At 37.2% G+C, this 27,098-nt stretch overlaps 1 protein-coding gene across 5 annotated transcripts in view; it reads right to left on the reverse strand.

Annotated features, from left to right (window-relative positions):
• BRAF (B-Raf proto-oncogene, serine/threonine kinase) overlaps window positions 1-27,098 on the reverse strand; it is a 166,802-nt gene that overhangs the window by 62,826 nt on the left and 76,878 nt on the right. For all 5 annotated transcript variants that reach the window (XM_042926650.1, XM_042926629.1, XM_042926659.1 and 2 more), the window contains exons 2-5: window positions 26,318-26,419; window positions 11,410-11,673; window positions 5,021-5,124; window positions 4,071-4,173 (exon numbers count right to left, since the gene is read on the reverse strand). In XM_042926650.1, coding sequence (XP_042782584.1) covers window positions 4,071-4,173; window positions 5,021-5,124; window positions 11,410-11,673; window positions 26,318-26,419 — 573 coding nt within the window. The remainder of the gene's footprint in view (window positions 1-4,070; window positions 4,174-5,020; window positions 5,125-11,409; window positions 11,674-26,317; window positions 26,420-27,098) is intronic.

Genomic DNA, 27,098 nt, shown 5'->3' on the forward strand with positions numbered 1-27,098 from the left:
AACAGAAACGGACTAAGATAAGGGATAGGAAAATCACCTAAAAGACAGTAAGAACCACGTTTAACAAATTATCAGTTAGAGGATTAGAACACCTAAATGGGTTTGTGAACATTCCTCTATGGGAAACTTAAGAACTCCATGTCAGAAGGCAAATGATCTACAACATGGGTCACGTAATAAGAACTGAGTCAGGGAGGCTCTATCCTGATAACTACTGAAGCCAGAAATTATTTTTAGAGTATTTGTTTTACATATAGAATAAGCAGAAAATATAAGAAAGATAAATACCGAAATGTTAACAGAGGCTATTTCAGAGTGGTGAAAGCATTTTGTGCTTTCAAAGGACTCTATTTTGTCCTTTGTCTTTCCTATATACCCTTAATTCATCTCAGTGTCTCAGACAGTTTTAATCACAAACAATAGTAAGAAGTATATTTTACATCATGACCCAGGATATACCTTTATTCATGTAACAGTATTTATCCTGACCATATATAATGTACATCAGAACTTTCTATTCCATGCAAATGCTTTTCATGAGCCAGTACGTTTATTTCAATACCCACGGTATACCAAACTCTTTTCAACAAACATACATTTAGCAGGATAAAAAGATATTTAACAATAATGTCTCATCAGGAAAATGATATCTTGGCACATGATACATTCCAGCTTTTTGAGAACATTCAGGTGATTTCAAGAGTGGCTCTTGTTTTCTTCACCTAAAAAGGTCTACATATCACTTTCTAGAGAATATAAAAGGCAACTACTTGTTTTTAGCTTTGTTACTTTTCCATTAGAAAACCTTTAACATTTATGTGGCCATTACTCGCCAATGTGAGGATTTTTTGTATTTCTCGCAGGATCTCAGAAGATAGAGCACAGAAAAATACAAAACGTGTTCACAGGAATTATTTTATAGTCACCTGATCCTCTTTGCTAACCATTTCTCACTCATCTGATAATCTGTTCAGTTTCATGAAGCCCTAATTTCTTTTTTCATTAATCTACTCACTTGCAGTCTTTCTTCCTGTTACTGACTTCTACTTGAAACCTACGTGTACCAGGCTGTTTGTGTATGTACAGAAGAAAAAAACACACAAGGCAAGAGGGGAGGAGGAAGGGAAGCAGAGAGGAATGGAAATGAGAAGCAAACGTGGGTACGCAGGAGTATAAATTGTGACATGCACTTGAAGATATGAGTATACTCTTGTCAATAAAAGTGGGCACGGGAAGGCAGATTTTCTACCTTTCCTGCCACTTCCACCGTGTCAGTTCCCAGGGATTTCTGGAACCCAGACAAATACCAAAGGAACTGCTTTTATAACGGATTCTATGGAACCAGGAGGCATAAACAGCTATCCTCCAGTAGCCAGCAAGATCCAGCAGAGAGAAGCAAAGAGAGGAATTCTTTCCCTTTCTTAAACGGAACGCAGGCTTTTCCTCTGCCTCTACATGGCACTCACAGCAACTGTTCTAAAACACAAATCAATTCCCAGGTCTCCCCTGTTTACAAGCATTCAATTTCCAATTATTTTGGAGAGAAGTCCAAGTCTTTAACATGCCTTACAAAGACTCCCACGAGTTGGATTCTTCTTACTCTAGCCCTAACTCTTGCTGCACTGTAACCACCCCCTCTCCAATTTGATTCCATACCCCCTGAACTTCTTTCAGAGCTGGTAAGTGCCATGCTTTTACACTGTTCCTTCTGTTGAGAGTATTCTTCCCTCATCTATTGGGCCTTAGCTTAGATAGTTCTTCCTTTGGGAAACTTTCCTGATCCTCCAAGGCCTGGTTAGAAGTCTCTACTCTGTGCATCTACTGTACTTTATACATACACGGTAATTAAGAGTGTTTATGAAATGTTCTTATCGAATCATCTGTCTCTCTACTCTAAGACAAGGATATTGTTTTTCTCATTCATTGTTATATCCCCAGATCAGAAACAGTGTTGGTAAATGGAAAGTTCTCAATAAATATTTACTGGCAAGTCTCCAACTGTGTTGTGAGGATTTTTATACTCTGCAGTTTGTTTTCATTATTCTCTTGTGGCAAGGACCTTCCCGAGGCACTACTTTAACATTAGATTTTTCACCTCCTCTTAACTAATTTCTAGCTAAGAAGAATAATTAAGAAAAAGAGTAGTAATCATTGTGAAATGTAAGCTCTACTGTTTTGGGATCCTAAAAACTTAAAATTATCTTCAGATTTATCCACTCCAAATTCTACAAATTAAAAAAATAATAAATAGTAATGAACTTGCTAGGTCATCATTACAAAACTACTTGCTACATAGTAAATCTGACTGACAACATTCATCAAAAAGATGCCTTATTTATTGGGGCACCTGGGTAGTTTAGTGGGTTAAGCCTCTGACTTCAGCTCAGGTAATGATCTCGTGGTCCATGAGTTCAAGCCCCACGTTGGGCTCTGAGTTGACAGCTTAGAGCCTGGAGCCTACTTCAGATTCTGTCTCTCTCTCTCTCTCTCTCTCTGCCCCTTCCCTGCTCACTGTCTGTCTGTCTCTCTCTCTCTCAAAAATAAGTAAACATTTGGGGTGCTTGAGTGGCTCAGTCAGTTAAAGCATCTGACTTCGGCTCTGATCATGTTCTCACGGTTTTGTGAGTTCAAGCCCCATGTCAGGCTCTGTGCTTACAGCTCAGAGCCTGGAGCCTGCTTCACATCTTGTGTCTCCCTTTCTCTCTGTCCCTCCTCCACTTGTGCGCTGTCACTCTCTCTCTCTCTCAAGAATAAACAAGCATAAAAAAATTTTAAAATAAACATAAAAAAAAGATGTCTTATTTACTGAAGCACAAATTATTCACCACTAATGGAGCCCAGAAAGCACAAACCCCCAAGGAAATCAGCTCATCATTCATCTGTTTTAGGAGTCCGGCTGTACTGATCACCAAAGCACACGAGAAAGCACTGGATGCCCAAAGGTGAGCAATAACTATCCATCTAGAAAAAATAAACTATTGTCAAAACTCCATATACAATACAAAGTAAGAAGTGCATTCCTGCCTTACAGATCATTCTACTCTAGGCTTCTGACTATCCTTTAGAGGGTAAGTTCTCAAACTCTGGGCACTATACCCTCATCACTAAGGTGGAGATGTCCCACATTCCAGGTCTCATGCTGGTGACACTTAGCTTTAGGCTAGGTTCCAGCAAATGCAAACCCCAGATGAAGGGAGAGGTCCTCAAGGAGCACTACTCCACTTCCATTAACTCATCCTTCAGAAACATTTACACAAGTGTATCAAGCTGTATGCAAAAATTCTGTTTAGCCCTGTACAAAATAGATTTTAAAACCCCTTATATGTCTATTAATAGAGGAGGGTTAAATATGGGCTATTATGCAATCACTATAAACACAAACCTAGGTGTACTGATGTGGCAAGGGATCTATGATACACTGTTGAATTTTTTTTTCTTTAAGGTGAAGAATATCATACAGAATATGACTCCATCTTTCGTTTAAGGAAAGAACGGGAAGGGAAGGAAGGAAAAAAGAGAAAGGAAAAAACTTTGGGCTCACAGGTATAAGCACACATTTGTATATACAGAAAGAGTTTAGAAGAATACAAAATAACAAATGTTTACCCTCTTATTTTCATTTTTTTACTTGATATACTTCTGTACCATTCAAATTTTCTTTTTAGTTCTTTTTAAAAAAAAAATTTTTTTTTTTGAGAGAAAGAACATGCACGCGGGGGATGGGCAGAGAGGGAGGGAGAAAGCGCATCTTAAGCAGGCTCTACCTCACGACTGTGACATCATGACCGAGCTGGAATCAAGAGGTGGACGCTTAACTTACAGTCACCCAGGTGCCCCTTCTTTTTAGTTCCTTTTAAGGAAAGTCATCTATTGCTTTTTCAAGTTAAAAAGAAAGTATATGATGAAAATAAAACTCTAGTTTAAATACAAAGTTTTTAAAGAACTGATTTTAACCTAGGCCAAATATCAATCCCTAAGTTACTCATCCATATTGCATATTCCTTAAATAAAAATTCATGCACAAGAACCTGAACGGTTTTGACACTCAGAAAAAATGTACAAGTACATACAAAGTTGTGAGTTGTAAGCGGAACATTTTCCAACACTTCTACATGCAATTCCTCTCCGGTGAGCCAGGAGATATCAGTGTCCCAGCCAATTGGTTTCTTCTCTCTGCAAAGTGTAGACACAGCCTTTCTTGGTTAGCGTACCTAAAAATCTTCACGTACCTCATGCTGAAGATATGAAAATTGGTTATTGAGGGGCTAGTAATGGTGAGGGAGGTTTGGCTCCCTGGTCTTCCATCGTTAGAAATTTAAATGGCAATAAATTAATTTTTAAGTTTACCCCAAATAAATGTATCACTCTTGGACAAACAGCAGGGTAAAGAGATGTACTCTTTTCTTCAAGTCAGCTCCAGAAAAGACCTACAACAGCAGAAAATTGATTGTTCCTAGGGTCCCCCCTCCAAAAAAAAAAAAAAAAAAAAAAATCACAGGTACGGATTTATCTATCCATTTAAAAAAAAGTAAAAACTAAAAAAATAAAAACAGCACTCAAGGGACAACATGCCCCAAAAAGGATATTTTTTAAAAAACAGGATTCAAAATTTGGGGGGTCTTGGCACAATTTTAGACACTTTTTTGAAAGAAAAACAGTTTAATATAAAATGTTAATTGTGATAAGCCTTGTGTGAAACTATGAATTTATATTAAAAATGGGCGTGGGGTAGAGTCCGTTATTCAAATAAGTCACACTCTAAATGGTTCAAAAATTTTAAGATTCTCCAACTCCAAATAAAGTCATTTGATCAGAATAACAAAATACTATAATCACACAAAATTGTCTAATGTTAACTCCTCAAAAGGCTGGCAAATTTCCTTTAGGTTTTTTTTTTTTTTCTAAACTTACATTTTAACACCCTAGGTTTGGGTAAAGATGCTACAGAACACCCCAAAGTTCAATGTCTGAGGTTTTTTTGCCTTTTTAAACAAAGTTTCACATCACATACAAACCATACCCATCCTGAATTCTGTAAACAGCACAGCACTCAGGGATTAGACCTCTCATCATCAGAGCTTTCTTTAGACTGTCCCGGACTGTAACTCCACATCTTGCAGGTACCTATAGTATCAGAAATATATAGTATGAGGTAAAAGGAATAAATTATATATTTTTTCGCATCATTTCATAAAGCTCAATACCTTACCTTTATAATACCTTTAAAATGTCATACGGATTACTATGTTAGATACAACATCATTTATAGAGCTAACTTAGTATTAAAGGAAAATCATGACTCAAGTATCTATTATTCACCAACTGAAAGCAAAACTGATTTTGTTTTTTATTAAGATTATGAAATATTTTGTACATATAGAAACAGAAAGTATAACAGATTCCTATATACCCACCACTGAGAAACAACAAGTCAACATTTAAAGCAAAATCAATTAAAAACATTTTTTTAATTTGAATATAGCTGACACACATTACCTCAGTTTCAAGTGTACAACATAGTGATTCAACTTCTCTATACATTATGCTGTGCTCCCAAGTATAGCTTACTATCTGTCCCCATACAACATCAGAATAGTAATATTCCCTATGTCTTTCACCCCCATGACTTACTAATTCCATCAACTGGAAGTATGTCCCCCCACTTCCCTTCACCCATTTTGCCTATCCTTCTATTCTCTGGCCCTCTGGCAGCCATCAGTGTGTTCTTTGTAGTTACCGGTCTGATTATGCTTTGTGTTTATTCCTGTTTTATTTTGTAGATTCCACATGCAAGTAAAATCATATGGTATATGTCTTTCTCAGTCTGATTTATTTCTTAGCATAATACCCTCTTTGGCAAGAGCTCATCCTTTTTTTTTTTTTTTTTTTAATGTTTATTTATTTTTGAGAGAGAGAAACAGACTGCGAGCGGGAGAGGGGCAGAGAGAGAGGGAAACACAGAATCTGAAGCTGGCTCCAGGCTCCGAGCTGTCAGCACAGAGCCCGACGCAGGGCTCGAACTCAGGGACTGCAAGATTCTGACACGAGCTGAAATCAGATGCTTAACCGACTGAGTCACCCAGGCACCTCAGCTCATCCATTTTTATGGTTTTGTAATATTCCTCTGTGTGTGTGTGTGTGTGTGTGTGTGTGTGTGTGTGTGTGTGTGTCTGCTGTGTCTAGGACTTCTACTACTACTTTGAATAAAACATGTTATTCATTCTTTCTTTCCCTTTCTTTTTTGCTTGCTTTCTTCCTTTCTTTTTTTGATAACAGCCATTCTAATGGGTGTGAGGTGGTAGCTCCTTGTAGCTTTGATTTGCACATTCCTAATGATTACTGTTGAGCATCTTTTCCCGTGTTTGTTGGCTATTTGTATATCTTCTTTGGAGAAATGTCTATTTAAGTCCTTTCCCCTTTTCTTAATCGGGTTGTTTACAGGTTTTTTGTTGTTGAGTTGTAGCAGTTTTTAAAAATACGTTCTGAATATTAACCCCTTATCATATATATGATTTGTAAATATGAAAAGAAGTTGTCTTATTCCATAAGTTGTCTTTTCACTTAGATGACTGTGTTCTGATTCACATAGTTTTGTGGGGTTTTTTAATTTAAATTCATGTTAGTTAACAGTGTAGTATTTGTTTCAGGAGTATAATTTAGTGATTCATCACTTACATGTAACACCCAGTGCTCATCCCAGTAAGTGCCCTCCTTAATGCCCATCACCTATCTAGCCCACCCCCCCCCCCCACCGGCCTCCCCTCAACCTTCAGTTTGTTCTCTATAGTTAAGAGTCTCTTATGCTTTGCCTCCCTCTCTGTTATTTTATTTTTCCTTCCCTTCTCCTATGTTCATCTGTTTTGTTTCTTAAATTCCACACGAGTAAAATCATATTTGTCTTTCTCTGATTGACTTATTTCATATAGCCTAATAATCTAGTTCCATCCACATTGTTGCAAAATGGCAAGATTTCATTCTTTCTGAATGCCAAGTAATATTCCATTGTATATAAATACATCTTCTTTATCCATTCATCAGTTGACAGACATTTGGGCTCTTTCCATAATTTGGCTATTGTTAATATTACTGCTATAAACACTGGCCCCTTCAAATCAGCATTTTTGTATTCTTCAGCTAAAAATGTAGTAGTACAATTGCTGGGTCATAGGGTAGTTCTATTTTCAACTTTTGGAGAAACCTCCATACTATTTTTCAGAGTGGCTGCATCAAAGCTTCTGATTCATATAGTTTTTAATTTTGATATAGTCCTATTTCTCTATTTTTACATGTTGCCTGTACTTTTGGTGTCTTACCTAAAAAACTACTGCCAAGTCCAGTATTGTGAAGCTTTTCCTGTATGTTTTCTTCTAAGGGGTTTTATAGTTGCAGCTCTTATGTTTATGCCTTTGATCTATTTTGAGATAATCTGCATATAGTCTAATGTTAATTAGACTAATTAGTTAATCTAATGTTGAGATAATCTGCATATAGTCTAATGCATATAGTGTAAGGTAAGGGTCCAACCTCATTGTTTTGCACGTGCATATCTAGTTTTCCCGGTAACATTGTGGAAGGGTTTTTCCTCCCCGCCTCCCCCCGCAAAGGGGGCTGTGGCACCCTTGTCAAAGATCCTTTGACCACATACACAATCATTTATTTCTGGACTCTTTATTTCCTTGATCTGTATGTCTGATGTCTATGCCACTCAGTAGGCATGTAAAAAGTTCAAAGATCAGGAAGTGTGAGACCTCCAACTTTGCTCTTTCTCAAGAATGCTTGGTTATTCAGGATTCATTGAGCCTCCACATGAATTTCAGGATGGATTTTTCTTATGTCTGCAAAAAACACTGTTGGGATTTTAAAGGAACTGAATTAAATAAAACTGCCAAATTGTTTTCCAAGGTGACTGTACCATTATACATTGCCACCAGCAGTGTATAAAAATTTGTTATTCCACATAATAGCTGCCAATAGTTGGTATGACCACTCTTTCATTCCAGCCATTCTAGTAGGCGTGTAGTGACATCTTGTGCCTTTAGTTTGCATTCCCCCAATGACCAATGATGTTGAGTATCTTTGCATGTGTTTATTTACTGTCTACATATCTTCTTTTGTGAAGCATCTGCTCAAATCTTTTGCCTATTTTTTGAGTTGTTTGCTTTCTTACTATTGAGTTCAAAGAGCTCTTTCTAATGCTGTGGATACATGTCTTTGATCAAATAGATGTTCTGCAAAGATTAGTCTGTGTGGTTTGTCTTTTTACTCTCTTAACACTGTGTTTCAAAGAGCAATAGGTTTTTAATTTTGATGAAGTCCAATTTATGAATATGTTCATTATGGATTTTTCTTTTGGTGTCATATTTATGCAATCACTGCCACAAATTCGAGGTCACTAAGATTTTCTCCTATGTTTTCTTCTATAAATTTGATAGTTTTAGGTTTAATTTTTACTTTTCATTCCTTCATCTGTATTCAACTTTCTAAAGTAATTTTTGAGTAGTTCCTTCAAGCAGAGCATGGGAAAGGTAAATTCCCCATCTGGAAAGGCCTTTATTAGTGAATGTACCTTCAACTCATACTTAGCTAAGCAACTTAACAGGCACCTCTCAGCATTCTTGGTACAATATTCTATTGTCTTCTGGCTTCTCCAGCTGCTACAATCAATATTTTTTAATAATCCAATTGTAGTTTTTTATTATAGATAATTCTTTCCCTGAATGGTTTTAAAATAGTATTCTTTCATTTTGTTATGTTTAATAATTATGGACTAAAATTTACTTATACAATTCAGGGCGTGTTTTCCCCAAATCTTTAGATTCATGTCTTTCACAAACATTAGCCATCATTTCTTTGAATTCTGCTCTACTCCTTTATTTCTATTTTCACTTTCTGGAACTCCTCTCAGGCATATAATGAAACTGTTCATTTCATCTTTCATACCTCTTATCCCCTCTTTTATATTTTCTTTGACTCTCTTTCCTTGCTTTCCACAGTTTACTAATTTTCCCTCCCTTCAGTTGGCTTTAATCTACTTTTAATCTCATCCATTTAGTTTTTTAAAACAAATATTCTAATTTTTATTTAGCATTTTGACAGCTGTTCTGTAATACGCTGTAACTACTAGAGATACTGAAATTATATTTCAAGTTGCCTTGCTACTTCATCAAATCAAATGTTCATTATTTCTTTTTTTCCTTAGTGACAACTGTTTCTTTTGAACTTTCTATTTTTCCTTTGGTATATGTTTTTGCATTTTTCCAACTCTATTATGAAAATTTTCAAACACGGAAAATGAGAACAATACAATTAACATCCAAATTCTCTCTACATAGATTCTAACATTTAATATTTATTTTCTCTGACATTTGTTTTCGATCTTATCATTTGAAACTATGTTCTAAATTGACTGATTGAGATAGAAGTCAGAATAGTGGTTACTCTGGAAAATGATGACCAAATTGCAGGGGGCTTGGGAGAACCTCTTCCCAAGCATTAGAAATGGTCTGTATCTTCATCTGCATGGCAGTTACATATGCACAAAGTTACATATACATACTCAGCTGTACACCTAAGATTTGTATACTTTACTGTGCCTAAGTTTTATTTAAAAAAAGAAGGTGGACAAAGTTGTAGGTGTCATGACGATTTACCCCTAAATATTAAAAAATGTATTTCCTAAGAATAAAGACATTCTCCTACATAACTACATTCCTATTATCACACATAGGAAAATTAGTAACTCCATAATAACATATTTAATCAGCATTCACCATTTCCCATCGCAAGAATGCCTTTGATAGCTCTTCCCCATCCTAGTCCCAAACTAGGATCACACGCTGCAATTGTTTACATCTCTTTAGTCTTGTTTAGTTGTAGAATAATCCCTAATCTTTTTTATCTTCTGTGACACTGAATCCAGGCCATTTGTCTTATACAATGTCCACATTCTGAATTTATCATTTCCTCATGGCACTTAACTTTTTCTTCTATTCCTCGTGTTTCTTGTAAAATGGAAGGTGTGGAAGCTTAACATTCAATAAAATCATCTTTAGCAAGAATACTTCATAGATGGGAACTGTCATCCACTGAGTTTAAAATATTAAGACCACTTAGAAGTCCTATTTGGTTCCTTCTTAGGAATCCTGCTGTTTTTAAGTCTTCTAATGTGCTGATAGGCTCTTTCCTTGTATATTTTACGACATGGGATTTTGAACTTGTCAGTGGGCATTATCTATATGAATTTCATGAGACCTAGATCGGCCAAAGAGGGTTTGCATTTGCTTCTACCCAGTGCCTGAGCGCTATTATCTCTCTAGGACCATTTGTTGCGTTGACAGTTCCTGGACAGGACCCATAAGTACAAATATGAATCCCACACCATGATGAGAACAGGCCTATAATTAGGAATTCACAAGGGAAGCTTTAAACTTTATCTGGACCACTGGTGAAGACAGACAAGTTTCATTGTTATTTATGTATGCTGAGTAAGTAGATTTTCTTCTAGTTCACCCTTTTGCTGAAGATAAAGCTCCTCAAAGACTCAGCTTTATGCAAGGACCTGAGTTCCAACTACCTTTGTGACACTGGCTGAAGGCCTAGTCTTGCATCCCCACACACTGACACTCACATCTCTTTGTTGCACAAGGTGACAAATTAACCTCACTGGAGGCCACCATAGCCTCCAGGCTATAGCCTCCAAGCAACAGCCTAGTCATCAAACTTTTTCTATGAAAATCTAGCATTACTACTAATGCTGTGTGAGGGAAAAAAAACTACTTTGACTTCAGTTGTATTTGGAAATGAAAAGGTTTTTTATTAACCTCAAAAGTAACCACATGTATTTTTAAAAAGTCACAATGCATATAGATGCATTATTTAAGGCAATGACAGTACTTGTACTCAAGGATTATAGACCGCCCATAAAATTGTGCAGATTTCCATTCTTTAAATGTTACTTACAGAATACTTGTTCCAATGGTAATGCTAATGATCAACAAAAGTTACACAGAGGAAAAATATCAAGCACACTAAAAATCCAACATTTGATAAGTCCAAATAGGGATTTCTCAAGGGCAAAGAACAAAGCTTACCTGACATGTGTTAGACAACAAACAAGCTCAAGTCTGGACATTCTTTTTGATTCTGAACTAGTACTTAGGCTTGAGTCTGATTCAAGTTCGGCAGATAGGTTAAAATGTCAAATCTGACACTAAACACAATACAATTTGTTCCAGTTAAGGGACACAGACATTGGCACCAATTAATTATGTCTTTTCCACTCCTTTTTGAAATGGATGCTTCCATTTGCATGACCACAGAATATGGAGTGATAACGTATTTCATTTTCAACAACTACTCTTTCTGAAAAACACAAAGAAAAAGCAATGATGATATTAAAAGTTGACTCACCACTGTCCTCTGTTTATTAGGCAGGAAGACTCTAACGATAGGTTTCTGTGGTGACTTGGGATTGCTCCGTGATACATCTGTGGGGTTTTGAAAAACTGAAAGAGATGAAGGTAGCACTGAAAGGCTAGAAGAGGAGGAAGATGTAACGGTGTCCGTGGATGCAGAGCTAGAAACAGAAAAATCAGTTCCATTCCCCAGGGATTCCAATAACTGTTGTTCTCTCTGTTGGAGGGCATCTAGCTTGCTGGTGTATTCTTCATAGGCCTATAAAATAAAGTAAACATACACTGAATCTGGACTTTTTCCTGACAGTAACAAAAGGAAATATGAAATTTAAATCTTTGATTGTAATCTCTTTATAATCTAGCTAATAGGGTTTTAAGTACAAGTTACAAAATAAGTGCTGAAAGTACTGTAAATTAATACTTCTACTTTTAAATTGATCATTTTTGTGTGTATGTGATAAGACAGTACATTGCACTGAGAAATCAACAAACATATAAGTGTCTAGAATAACCCACGAATGTTAATTTTAAAATGTATTTACAATGTTCTGGTCATACTGCAATTTAAAAACAAAAATATTTTTTAATGTTTACTTATTTTAGAGACAGAGTGCAAGCAAGGGAGGGGCAGAGAGAGAGGGAGACACAGAATCTGAAGCAGGCTCCAGGTTCTGAGCTGTCAGCTCAGAGCCCGATGCAAGGCTTGAACCCACGAACCGTGAAATCATGACCTGAGCTGAAGTCGGATGCTTAACCTACTGAGCCACCCAGGCGCCCCTGGTCATATTGCAATTTAACTTCCAAAGTGCATATCCAACATAAGATAAAATACTATATGAAATCAAGGATAAGTACCCTCTCTATTAAAAAAAATTTTTTTTGAGGAAATTGTAGGCATATAAAGTTTCATACCTTTCTGCCCTCCAAAGAACAGAAAGAGAAGTTGAAAAGGAGATGCGGGGTTAAAAGAGATTTGTCAAAAAATAAGACTCAGGTACAGGGTCAGATCTCGCCATTACCACCAAAATCTCAACAGGGCTTAGAAGTTATATAACTGCCACCTTCTTTCTGAAACAGGTATTAGTTAAAATACTTTATTCTCTTCACTATGGATCTCTGACGATCCCATCAAATACTGCTTAAAGAATAAAATTTTATTTGAAAAGGTGGTTTATGCCCTGCAGTCAAGAAATTCTGGTCCCATTATCCACTAGGGTGGAAACTTCTAGAAGTTTCATTTGATTAAAGCTATAAAGTCAAATGACCACATAAGATGTCATATTCTAAAAATAACAAGAATTTTGAAAACAGAGTGATATTGAGAGTAAAGGGATGGAATAAATTGGAATATATATGTCCATGGTTCTTTAGGGCAATGGAAATCACCCTCCCCCACACTATGGTCCACCATTTCTCTCTACCATCATACATAGATGTAATACCACAAACATTTATAAAAGGCTACAAGGGAGAATCAAAGATTTTAAAACTTCTCATCACTCAAGGAGTTTATTATTGGGCTGCAGAGAAGCAGGTGGATGTATTTTAGTATGCTTAAGTGTTATACATGAGAAATAAAGGACATTCTTGATATAAGGTGAGAATGAGGTAGGATTATGTTAGCATTTAGATAGACGGAGTTAAGTGGAGGAGAAGAGAGAGCTGTGCACAGGAGAAATTCTGCAACAAATAGAGAGGTAGGAAACTTTAAGGCATAGAGGGAAAACTACAGACTAGTATAGCTGCATGCAATTCAGTATCTGGGACACAACAAGGGATCAATATATGTTTGCGGAATTAAATGAAGAATAGCAATACAGGGAAACAAGTAATACAACTGGAAAAGTGGGTAAGGCACCAGCTTGTAGAGGGTGTCTATACCATGCTATGAAGCCTGAACTTCATTCTATAAGCAAAGGAGAATGATCAAAGATAGAGGAGAATGAAGAAGAAATTTCATTTCAGTAAAGACCACTGACTGTACTTGCTATGCTGGTTCTTAAAATATAATTCTGAAGATGAAAAAAAGGAAAAATAGTAAAATGAGCCATTGGGGTAAAGGGCATAAACTGCATCTAAAAGCCCTCTCCTGGGGTGCCTGGGCAGCTCCATCGGTTAAGTGTCCAACTTTGGCTCGGGTCATGATTTCATGGTTCATGGGCTCGAGCCCCGCGTCAGGCTTTGTGCTGACAGCTCAGAGCCTGGAGCCTGCTTCGGATTCTGTGTCTCCCTCTCTCTCTGTCCCTTCCCCGTTCTCGCTCTGTCTCTCTCTCTCTCTCTTTCAAAAGTAAATAAATATTTTTTAAAAATTTTTAAAAAGCCCTCTCCTTTATAACCTACTAGCTACCATACCCTGATTCTGGAAATGTTTCATAACATTTTGAGGCATTACAATCAAATCACTTCAAAATTATCTGAACTGTGTTTTGTGTTAGCTTTCAGTTCCAAGAGCTAATTACTTACGGGCATCTCTTTTAATATGATCCATTTATCCAGCCTTTAATCCGTCAATTAGTATATACTGAGCATACATGTGTCTGGCACTGTTTGGGACTCAAACTAAAAAAATAAAGACTGACGCAATTCCTACCCTAGGAAGATCACATACATGCAGTCTGGGAGATAAAAATTCCCCCTTGCATATATCAAATCTTATTTACTATCATCTGGACAAGTACACAAAGTAAGCCTTAGGGAAATGGAATGCACTTAAACAATAAATTTTCAGAATGTTATTTCTTTATCAAAATGTTAGTCTTAATTTTTGAAAATATACTGTTCCCTCCATTGTGGATTACAAGCTAATATTTCACTGCACTTATCAATAGCTCTTTTCTTTTATTAAGTACAAAGCAGTTATTCCACCTCTCTCCATCCTCACAGCTGCAATCAAGGCTCTTGCCTGCCTTTTGCCCCTGGATTGACTCATTTCATCCCACTATCCTTGATGCATTCAGTGTGGATTACTCTTTTAACATTCCTGCCGTAAAGTTCTCTAAACTTATTTCTAAAGGTATTAATTTTCATTCTACCTTCAAGATCCAGGAGTTCCAAATGATGACAAGACCTCAATGTGGAGCCTCCCCTGTCCCTGAACACACCTTCTCAAGTTTCCATCTTACTACATTAATCTGTTTATGATATCAACATTAATCCCTTGAAGTTTCTTAGATTTGGGCCTTGACTGTCTTATTGCCCCTACTTTGCGGCTCACCATTTCAACAATACCACTAGTAACATCTCTGATTCTCTAATTCTTATTCTTTTACCAACTTGTTTGTCAAATACAAATTTGGAGTAAATTCTAACCACTCAAGTATTCCATTCTTTCTCTCAGATTACCATACACTGCTGGAGAAGATAGTAAGGTAGGTCAATTAGTTAAGGTCAGTTAATTAAGTCAAGAAGATAGAAGGAGGTCAATTAGTCCCATTATCAATTCGTGGAAATTAGTCCTTTAGGGTACTACCCAAAAATTTTTACTTATTTTTAACATCATATTACATTTTTCACAATATTTACTCCAACCTTTTCTATGCTTGTCTGCCTCCTTACCTTCATCACCCAATCTTCAACTCACTCAGAAAACAGCATTACATTACCTTCAAATTTACTCTGGAGGTCAAAGCCATCAAATAAAAGCTTCCTCTTCTTTCTTTGTCTAAGCAATTCTCCATGCATTTCCCTATCTCTCTTTTCTTTTAATTCATGTTAGAGAGAGAGTGAGAGAGCACACACGAGTGGGGGAAAGGGGCAGATGGAGAGGGAAAATCTTAACCAGACTCCATGCTCAGTACGGAGCCCAATGTGGGGCTTGATCCCACGAACCCAGTATCATGACCTGCGCCAAAATCAACAGTGGGATGCTCAACCGACTGAGCCACCCAGGGGCCCGCCCCATCTCTCGTCTGTTCTCAATTTAGTAATGGCACTGAATGTTTAGGGCCTCTACAGAGGCCTTGGTACACTGTTATCCCCAATTTCTCTTATATCTTCCAACTTTTCCTCTGCTTCCTTAGTCAGCAAATATGGACAAGTCCTCCCACAAAAATGCACACCTCAGCCACCACCAGTATCATCAACAAAATTCTTGTGGTTCGTTCTTCCAGATACTACAGATACCAGATACTTCTTCAGGATGAAGCTTTCCCAAAACCTTATTCTTTCGCATCAAAATCCTACTTATTTTTCAAAGTCCAATTCAAAGCTCTGCTTGATAAAACCCCAAAGAAGTATTCTTTCTCTTCACCTCCTTTAGACTATTATCATGTTCTTCTTTATAGGACTATGTTTTTCTCATTATGAAAAAATTTCGTGAGGATTAAAAGAGATAATACAAGTAAAAGAAGTTATTACAGAGGCTACCACATAGCAAAAACCCAATAAATATTCTTACTAGCAGGAATAAGTAGTACTAGCAATTCTTATGTTTATTACTGTCATCCCTGTATTACTTAGCTGAGTTCTTTAAAAAAAATTTTTTTTAACGTTTTTATTTATTTTTGAGACAGAGAGAGACAGAGCATGAACGGGGAGGGGCAGAGAGAGAGGGAGACACAGAATCGGAAGCAGGCTCCAGGCTCTGAGCCGTCAGTCAGCACAGAGCCCGACGCGGGGCTCGAACCCACAGACCGCGAGATCGTGACCTGAGCTGAAGTCGGACACTTAACCGACTGAGCCACCCAGGCGCCCCTACTTAGCTGAGTTCTTAACATGACTCTACTAAACTGTAAACTAGTTGAAGGCACAGATCATGTCGGATGTTTTTGAATTAAATAATACAAAAACACTTAATATTATTAAGATGACAGTTTTCCCTAAACTGACCTACCAATTCACTACAATCCTTCAAAATCCCAATGGCTTTTTTATAGAAATGGGCAAGCGGATGTTAAAATTCATATGGAAGCGTAATGTACTCAGAAAACCAAAATAATCTTGAACAAACTTGGAGGCTTCACATTTCTTCATTTCAAAAATTACTATAAAGGTACAGTAATCAAGACATTGGAATAAGGATACATATATAGAACATCACAGAAGACTTGAGAATCCAGAAATAAAGCCTTACATTTACAGCCAACTGATTTTTGACAATGGTGCTGGTACCACTGAATATCTACAGGCAGAAGAATGAAGTTGGAGTACTACCTAAGATTACAATAAAAAAGTAACTCAAAACGGATCATACACCTAAAACTAAGAGCTTAAACTACACAGTTCTTAGCAGAGGGGCGCCTGGGTAGCTCAGTTAACCACTTAACCAGTGTCTGACTTTGGCTCAGGTCATGATATTGCGGTTGGTGGGTTCAAGTCCCGCGTTGGGCTCTGTGCTGATGGTTCACAGCCTTGAGTCCGCTTCAGATTCTGTGTCTCCCTCTCTCTCTCTGTCCCTACTCTGCTCATGCTCTCTCTCTCTCAAAAATAAACATTAAAAAAAATTTTTAAATTCAAAGTTCTTAGAAGAAAACATAGGAGTAAATCATCATGAACCTAGATTAGGCAGTAATTTCTTAGGTATGACACGCTAAATCACACCAACCAAAGAAAAAAACAGATAAACTGCACTTCTCAAAATTAAAACTTTTATACTTCAAAAGACACTACTGGGGCGCCTGGGTGGCTCAGTCGGTCGAGCGGCCGACTTCAGCTCAGGTCATGATCTCACAGCCCGTGAGTTCGAGCCCCGCGTCGGGCTCTGTGCTGACAGCTGAGCCTGGAGCCTGTTTCGGATTCTGTGTCTCCCTCTCTCTGGCCCTCCCCCGTTCATGCTCTGTCTCTCTCTGTCTCAAAAATAAATAAACGTTAAAAAAAAAAAAATTCAAAAGACACTACCAAAAGAATGAAAAATAAATCCCACAGATTAGGAGAAAATACTTAAAAAATATATATATATCTCATAAGGATCTACTATCTAGAATATGCAAAGAATTCTCACAACTGAACAATAACCCAGGTTAAAATGTGGGCAAAAGATTTGAATTAGTATTTTCCCCAAGAATATAAACAGTTAATAAGCACATGAAAAAGATGCTTTACCATTTTTAGGTCAAAACTACAAGCATGACTGTTTAAAAAACAAACAAGAGAGTAAGTGTTGGTAACGATGTGGAGAAATGAAAACCCTCATGCATTTCTGGTGGGAATTTAAAATGGAGCAGCTAACATTGAAAAACAGTCTGGTAGTTCCTCAAAAAGTTAAAACATAAAGTTACCATACATAGGACACAGCAATTCCATCCCAAGGCATAGAACCGAGACAAGTGAAAACAGATGTTACACAGAAACTTATATATGAATGTTCATAATAGCTTTATTCATGATTGTCAAAAAGTGGAAACCCAAATGTCAACTGATAAATTGGCAAACAAAATATGATATATCTACATGAGGGAATAAAAAGGAATGAACGCTACATGCTACAACATGGATGAATTTTGAAAACATTACGCCAAATGAAAGCAGCCCGTCACAAAATGCCGTATCATGTATGATTCCATTTACACAGAGTGCCCCAAAAGGCAAATGTATAGAAATACAAAGCAGATCAGTGGTTGCCAATGGCTTATGGCAATGACTGTTAATGAGTAAAGGGTTTCTCTTTAGGGTGATGAAAATGTTTTGGAATTAAGACAGTGGTGATGACTGCACAACTTTGTGCATATACTAAAAAAACCCCACTGAATAGCACACTTTAAAAAAGTGAATCTCACGGTATGTGAATCATTTCTCAAGTAAAAGTGGGAGGGATGTCTGGCTGGCTGGGTCAGTGGGGTGTGCTACTCCATCTCAGGGTTGTGGGTTCAAGCCCCACAATGGGTGGAGAGATTACTTAAAAATAAAATTTTGGGGAAAAGTGGGAGGAAAATTATCTAAGGATCTACTTTAAACAAATGGGAAAAAGCAGTGAAATAAACATTTTTTATCATTAGTCCATTAAATTTATTGTTAAACTTCATTTCACAAGATACAATGAAATCTTACAGATTGCCCAAAGATGGTATCTAATGGACTGCTCTGTACTCCACATGAAGGACCTTGCTGCTAGTATTCTTTTCACTTGTTTTAATAAACTATCTCTGCATCATCCTGGGTTCTACACAGATTAAAGACCAAAAAGGCTGTCAGTATCATAATAATGATATAGCAGTTAAGAGCAGATGCTGAATTCAGAATGTGTGGATTCAAACTTTGGCTATATTATATACTAATTTTGTAGCATTAGCCATGTTATTACTAAACTCCTCTGTGCCTTAGTTTTTTCATCTATAAAATGAAAATGAGAATAGGAAGTGTAACTCAAAGGATAGGTTGAGGATTAAACGATCGACTATCTGCTTGGAACAGTGCCTGGTATATAGCAAATAATAAATGTCAGGAGCTACTACCGTTACCATGCCTCTATCTGCAGGGCACTCTGGCATACATGTCAATTCTATGGTAGCTAGGACTCAGTGTGTAACACCCGTGTGTATCACCAGCACAGTGATTCCAGAAACACTATTCCTTCTCTTCTGGAATCTAATATGTCAGGTCCAAAAAGAAGAACCTACTACTAGAGAAGCATCTAGCATTTTATCTTACACACAGAAGGCATTCAAATAACTTGTTGGATGTATGGAGGGAGAAAAATTGGGTAAAAAAAAGATTTCCTGGGAAATGACTCTTCAAGGCAAACTTATCTTTTCTTCCTTTGGATGAAGATTTATGGGGCGCCTGGGTGGCTCAGGCAGTTAAGCATCTGACTTCAGCTCAGGTCATGATCTCACGGTTCATGGGTTCAAGCCCCACATCGGGCTCTGTGCTGACAGCTCAGAGCCTGGAGCTTGCTTTGGATTCTGTCCCTCCCTCTCTCTCTGCCCCTCCCCCTTGTGCTCTATCTCTGTCTCTCAAAAATAAATAAATGTTAAAATAATAATAATAAATAAAAAGGGAACCAAAGACTAAAAAGCCAAATTTGAAATTCCTTAAGAGTACTATAGTTCATTTCACTGAAGTTATCATCAAGAGAATCAATATAATTTTAATTATTATTCACGTCAGTAGGAAAAAATCTAGAACAACTTAAAAGCTAGTTTTTAAATAAATTAGTACAAGGACATAAGATTTTGATGGTGACAGAACTGATTTCACTCTGTTCTGCTACAAGGAAGAGATGCAGGGATAGGTAAAGTTTTATCTTCCTGTGGAAATACCAAAAATATCAAACATAGAAAACATTATTTCCTATCTTGAAATGTTTGGAACGAAATAACTATAGCATAACTTCTAGTCACCAATGCTCAAGCTTATCTTAAAGCCAAACTGTGAACATTGGAAAAACTTCACTTTTTAGCCTCTTATTTCAAGAAATATAAACATAGTCCCGGTGTAGGGATACATGTGACCCCATTCTGGTCAATGAGATATAAAGGAAAAGACGTGTAGGGGATTTGAAGGGAAAAATTTCCTCCTTGAAAGCGCGTAGGATACAAGAGAGCGTCTGTGATCCCAGCTCCTGCTTTGAGGTGTCCTATGATGGCATACAGATCTGTGGCACTCATGACAGAAGGCCTAAAGGACTGTAGAGATCCACCCCAGCATCTGACAACTCTGAGCTGTGGAATCAATCTTAAAATAATTTACCTCCACGCTTCTTGTTACAGGAGGGGAAAATAAAACTCTTATTTGTTTGGGCAACTTGTGATTAGGTGTTTTTGATTTTCTGTAGCTAAAAGCATTTGGTATTTTTATAGCTCTCCTAGATTTATTCTCTAATTCTTATCTTTCTTCTAATACTTTCCATCTTTATTTTTATTCTGCTTTCTAGAGATTTCCTTAATTTTATCTTAAAACAATTGTTTATATATATGCACACAGACACACATACACATATGTATTTACATTTTCTGCTTACTATTTTAATTATTTTAATACCAAGAGCTCTTTCTTGTTCTCTATTAAGACTTTTGTTTCTTTAGTACAGCCATGAAATAAGAACAGATTGTCTTCTCTTATCTCTGATGTTAATTATAGTTATTTTCAGGTTCTCATCTGTTCTGTGCACTATTTCTGAGTTGCTTTGACCATTTTTGCTATTGTTTTCCTGCTATAAGCTTTCTTCCAATATTTGGTTATTCTTAGCTGTCCATTCATATTTAAGACTTATGAGCTCTAAAGATGTCAATACTACACAAAGCAATCTATGGATTCAATGCAATCCCTACCAAAATCCCCATGTGTTTCAGAAATAGCAAAATCCACCCTCAAATTCATATGAAATCTCAAAAGATAGTGAAATGCCAAAGCAATCCTTAAAAGGAAAACAAAGTTGGACATCTCATACTTCCTGACTTTAAAATCCTTACACGGCTACAGTAATCAAATCAGTACAGTGTAAACTGGCATAAAGTTGGACTATAAATGCCAACGGAAAACAAAAGAGAGCCCGCAAATAAATTCTCACATACATGGTCAAATGATTTTTGACAAGGGCATGTGTCAAAGTTTCTATTCAATGGGAAAGGACAACCTTTTCTTTTTTTTTCTTTTTTTTTTTTTTTTATTATTTTTTTAAATTTTTTTTAACGTTTTATTTATTTTTGAGACAGAGAGAGACAGAGCATGAACGGGGGAGGGGCAGAGAGAGAGGGAGACACAGAATCGGAAGCAGGCTCCAGGCTCTGAGCCATCAGCCCAGAGCCCGACGCGGGGCTTGAACTCATGGACCGCGAGATCGTGACCTGAGCCGAATTCGGACACCCAACCGACTGAGCCACCCAGGCGCCCCAAGGACAACCTTTTCAATAAATGGGGCTGGGAAAACTGGATATACACATGCAAAAGAATGAAGTTGAACCCTTAGCTTACATCATACAGAAAAATTAACTGAAAATGGATCAAGGACCTCAACGTTAGGGCTAAACTGTAATTACAAATCTTAGAAGAAAACAGAAAAAAAAAAGGTTCGTGACACTGGGTCTGGTAATGATTTCTTGGATGTGACACCAAAGGCACAGGCAACATGAGGAAAACAGGTAAATGAGACATCATCAAAATAAAAAAAAAACTTTCGCATAAAGAATATAATCAACAGAGAGAAAAGGGAACCCATGGAATGGAAGAAAATATCTGCAAATCATATATCTAATTAGGAATGATACTCAGAATATATAAAGAACTCCTACCACTCAACAAAAAACCAACCCAATTAAAAAATGTGTAGAAGACTTGAACAGACATTTCTCCACAGAAGAATGAATGTCCAATAAATGCATGAAAAGATGTTCAACATCATAAGTCATCAGGGAAATGCAAATCAAAACCATGAGATACCATGTCACACTCATTAGGATGGCTATTAGACACACACACACACACACACACACACACACACACACACAAAGTAAGTGTTGGCAAGGATATGGAGTAACTGGAACTCTTGTATATTACTAACAGAAATGTAAAAGGCAGCTAATGTGGAAAACAGTATGGCATTTCCTTAAAAAATTAAATACACTTTCTTAAACTATTCACAAAAATAAACTCAAAATGGATGAAAGACCAAAATGTAAGACAGAAAGTCATCAAGAGCCTAGAGGAGAAAGCAGGCAAAAACCTCTTTGACCTCGGCCACAGCAACTTCTTACTCAACACAGCTCTGGAGGCAAGCAAAATAAAAGCAAAAATGAACTATTGGGACCTCATCAAAATAAAAAGCTTCTGCACAGCAAAGGAAACAATCAGCAAAACTAAAAGGCAACCGACAGAAGGGGAGAAGATATTTGTAACTACATATCAGATAAAGGGTTAGTATCCAAAATCTATAAAGAGCTTATCAAACTCAACACCCAAAAAAACAAATAATCCAGTGAAGAAATGGGCAAGACATGAATAGACACTTTTCCTAAGAAGACAACCAGATGGCTAACAGACACATGAAAAAATGCTCAACATCACTCATCATCAGGAATGAAAACCACAATGAGATACCACCTCACACCAGTCAGAATGGCTAAAATTAACAACTCAGCCAACAGATGTTGGCGAGGATGCGGAGAAAGAGGATCTCTTTTGCACTGCTGGTGGAAATGTAAACTGGTGCAGCCACTCTGGAAAACAGTATGGAGGTTCCTCAAAAAATTAAAAATAGAACTACCCTACGACCTAGCAATTGCACGAGTAGGTATTTATCCAAGGGATACAGGTGTGCTGTTTCGAGGGGCACATGCCCCCCAATGTTTCTAGTGGCGCTATCGACAATAGCCAAAGTATGGAAAGAGCCCAAAAGCCCACCAACAGATGAATGGGTAAAGAAGATGTGGTGTGTGTATATATGTGTGTGTGTGTGTGTGTGTGTGTGTGTGTGTGTGTGTGTGTGTGTGTATACACACACACACACATATATATGTGTATGTATATATGTGTGTATGTGTGTATATGTGTACATATATATGTGTACATACACACACACACACACACACACAATGGAGTATTACTTCGGGATCAAAAAGAATGAAATCTTGCCATCTGCAACTACGTGGATGGGACTAGAAGGGATTATGCTAGTGGATCCTGAGAAACTTAACAGAAACCCATTGGGGAGGGGAAGGGAAAAAAAAAAAAGAGGTTAGAGTGGGAGAGAGCCAAAGCATAAGAGACTCTTAAAAACTGAGAACTGAGGGTCGATGGGGGGTGGGAGGGAGGGGAGGGTGGGGGATGGGTATTGAGGAGGGCACCTTTTGGGATGAGCACTGGGTGTTGTATGGAAACCAATTTGACAATAAATTTCTATATTGAAAAAAAAATATTTAGAAAAAATAAAAACTTTTATAAATTAATTAATTAACTAATTAAAAAAAAAGAAGGGATTATGCTAGGCAACATCAGTTAGTCAGAGAAAGACAAATACCACATGACTTCACTCATATGAGGACTTTAAGATACAAAACAGATGAACATAAGGGAAGGAAAGCAAAAATAATATAGAAACAGGGAGGGGGACAAAACATAAGAGACTCTTAAACATAAAAGAACAAACAGGGTTGTTGGAGGGGTTGTGGGAGGGGGGATGGGCTAAATGGGTAAGGGGCATTAAGGAATCTACTCTTGAAATCATTGTTGCACTATGTGCTAACTTGGATGTAAATTAAAGAGAAATTAGTTAATTAAAAAAAATTAAATACAGAATTACCACATAATTCAGTAATTCCACTTCTGGTATACAGTCAAAAGGAGTAAAATCAGCATTATTCGTGGTAATGAAAAGATAGAAATGACCAACCATCAATGGTACACTGATAGATGAATGGATAAACAAAATGTGGAAACATTATTCAGCCTTAATTAGCAAGGAAATTTTGACCCATGCTACAACATGGATGGACCTTGAAGACATATGCTAAATGATATAAGCTGTCACAAAAGGCCAAATATTGTACAATTCCATTTGTTTGAGGTTCTTAGAGTAGTCAAATACGTAGGGACAGAAAGCAGAATGATGGGTCTCAGTGGCTAACCAACAAACTTGGTTTTTCACTGAAGGGCCTTCAAATATCAGTACCCAAAGGTCTTCCCACTGGCCCTCATCAACTTTCCCCAGGGAAGAATATGTCATCTCCAGGTAGGCTCCTCTTCATAGTTTATCCAATGTTTATGTAGGTTTATTGTTTATTGCCTGTAATTCCCTCCTCTGATAAAACTATAAGCTGCTTAAAGGCACAGTTGTGTGGTGTTTTTTGTTTTTTTTTTTTGTGCTATATCCCCAGAGCCTAAAAAAGCATAAATGCATAAATATAAACAGGCACTTAATAAATATCTGCTGAATGAATGAATCAAAAATTTATGGGTAATCAATATGTGTGACGAATGATGCTATTTCCTAATTATAAACTTAATTAAACCTTAAGTTACTACATGTGTGACAGTATTCTCATTTTACCAATGAGGTCAGGTATAATGAGATTAGGTAACCTATTTGCAGAAGCTAAGTCACAGCTAAGATTCAAACATAGGGCCTATGTGACTTCAAAGTTCATCTTAATCACTATATTATATCGCCTTCTACAGAGAAATTCTGTAGTGTGTCCCTAAGAATACGAATCTACCTGCATGGGGTGCCTGGGTGGATTAGCTGGTTAAGCGTCAGACTTCAGCTCAGGTCATGATCTCGTGGTTCGTGAGTTTGAGCCCCACGTCGGGCTCTGTGCTGACAGCTCAGAACCCGGAGCCTGTTTCACATTCTGTGTCTCCCTCTCTCTCTCTCTCTGCCTCTCCTCTGCTCACATTGTCTCTCTTTCTCTCTCTCTCTCAAAAATAAATAAACATTAAAAAATTTTTTTAAAAAAAGAATCTACATGCTAATGATATAATCTATGAGGTATGGTCTGCTTTATATTGTCCTAGTTAGATGTAATATGAACAGTGAAGAGCGTGAAGAATGTGAGTGTGTGGAGGGGGCACTGAATCCCTGCTATAGTCAAAAACGGTTATTGATGCAAATGTATTACGACTAAGGGCGGGGGAGAGTCTCACAAGACACAGAAATGGTTGGCAAAAACTGTTGGTTAAACTGTCTAATTCTAATTAATAAAGAATCACTATTTTCACCAGGACTCTTTGCCTCCTATGACTCCTGCACTTGCCCTCCTCAGACAGAAAAGTAAAACAGCATGGGATATTGGAAAGCACACTAACTAGTATTCAGAGGTATGAACTGTGGTCCTACTACTGGTATCTGGCAGTGTGCTCTGAGGGAAGCCATATGAAGAAGCCAACAGTTTATCAGTGGTTATTTCCAAACTTCTAAATTTATTTTAGAAATGCAAACTTACTTTCTCATGAAAATAAATACTTGAAAGATTTAACGTCCTTTAAGTGCAACCAGATTACTGAACTAGAAATTTAGTTTAGGAGTCTACCAATCCATGCCTAAAAATGTAAGGCGTTTGAAGGCACATGATCATTTGTAATTTATGGTTATATTTCTATATGATTAGTGATTACAGCTGGACCAGCTTTTACAGCGACAGGCAGTGTAGTGCAGCGGGAAGCAGTGTGGACCGTGAAGCCTGACTGCCTGGACTCCCTAACAGCTTGCTCGTCATGGAACCCGAGTGACTTACATCAGGAAACCAATAGCAAGAAAGGTTATCTGCGATTACAACAGAAACTACTACACCACAGGATTAAGAACAATGACTATAAGTTTATGATGCTCAAGTCTTGATACAAAAGCCTCAAACACTAAAGCTAAGCAATTCTGAGCTATTTAAATATTATAAATTTTACCTATTAAGAAAGCAAACACCAATTTGGGGGGATTTGCTGGAAAAAAAGATATTTCACAAGGAAAAAAGATACTTCACAAAATTTGGCCCCACTTTCTAACACAGCAACTAGTTTTCTAACCTCCACAACTGAATGCTTTCTCTTTCTCTCTTTTTAAATAAGTTTTTTAACAGAGTAATATTTTGAGGTTTATACATGACTTCTCCTTTTCCAAACTACAAAATACTCTATGTTATTGTAACAAATGAAGTAAGATTAAGAAGTATAATATAATAAAGACGAAGGTAATCCACCTTCCCATATCTATTTCTCATCTTACCCCCTAGGGTAAACATTATTACTAGTACAAATGCTTTTTGTAAGTTCTTGTTTTTATTTTCCAAATCACTACAGGTGCACCTGGTGGCTCAGTCGGTTGAGCATCCAATTCTCTGTTTCAGCTAGGGTCATGATCCCAGGGTCATGGGATTGAGACCTGCACGGGGCTCCGTGCTAAGTGTGAAGCCCGCTTAAGATTCTCTCTCTCTCCTTTCTCCCCCTCTGTCCCTTTCCCCCACTTGTGTTCTCTCGCTGTCTCTAAAATAACAAAAATAAAAAATCAAAAATCACTACAGATATGATACTCAAAAGCTTACCTCTAGATATATTGATGGCGGATTATGCTCCCCACCAAATTTGTCCAATAGGGCCTCTATATGTTCCTGTGTCAACTTAATCATTTGTTTGATATTCCACACCTGAAAAATAATTTAAAAGAATGTAAATAAGAATCATTTAGGATATGAATTAGAGATATTTTAAAATTTGAAATTTAGAGCTGAGAACTGTGAGACCATTTAGCATAGCAGTTTCTCCCATCTTTTATTAAACACCTAAAAACTCTTTTCTACACTAGTAGTACAAATATTCTCAACTGTAAAAGATTCAAATAATACATGAGTATTCAGAATAAATGACAGGGGCGCCTGAGTGGCTCAGTAGGTTAAGCGTCCGACTTCTGCTCAGATCATGATCTCACGGTTTGTGAGTTCGAGCCCCGCGTTGGGCTCTGGGCTGACCGCTCAGAGCCTGGACCCTGCTTCAGATTCTGTGTCTCCCTGTCTCTCTGCCCTTCCCCTGCTCGCACTCTGTCTCTCAAAAATTGTCTCAAAACTAAATAAACATTAAAAAAAAATTAAAAAAAAAAAAGAATGACGAAAGTCTCTTTTCACACTTCCCCACATTCCTGGACCCTTTGCCCAAAACTCAACTGCCGTTTACAATTTGTTATACATCCTTTCCACATCTCCTTTTTATTAAAGTAAATATAATAATACATATACAAAGTATACAAATACATATAAATATTATATTTAAAAAACATTTTTAATACTTGCTTTTTTCCCTGAACAACATTCCTCAAAGTTGTTTCCATAT

This window comes from Panthera leo, chromosome A2, assembly GCF_018350215.1.
Source record: "Panthera leo isolate Ple1 chromosome A2, P.leo_Ple1_pat1.1, whole genome shotgun sequence".
Classification (NCBI taxonomy): domain Eukaryota; kingdom Metazoa; phylum Chordata; class Mammalia; order Carnivora; family Felidae; genus Panthera; species Panthera leo.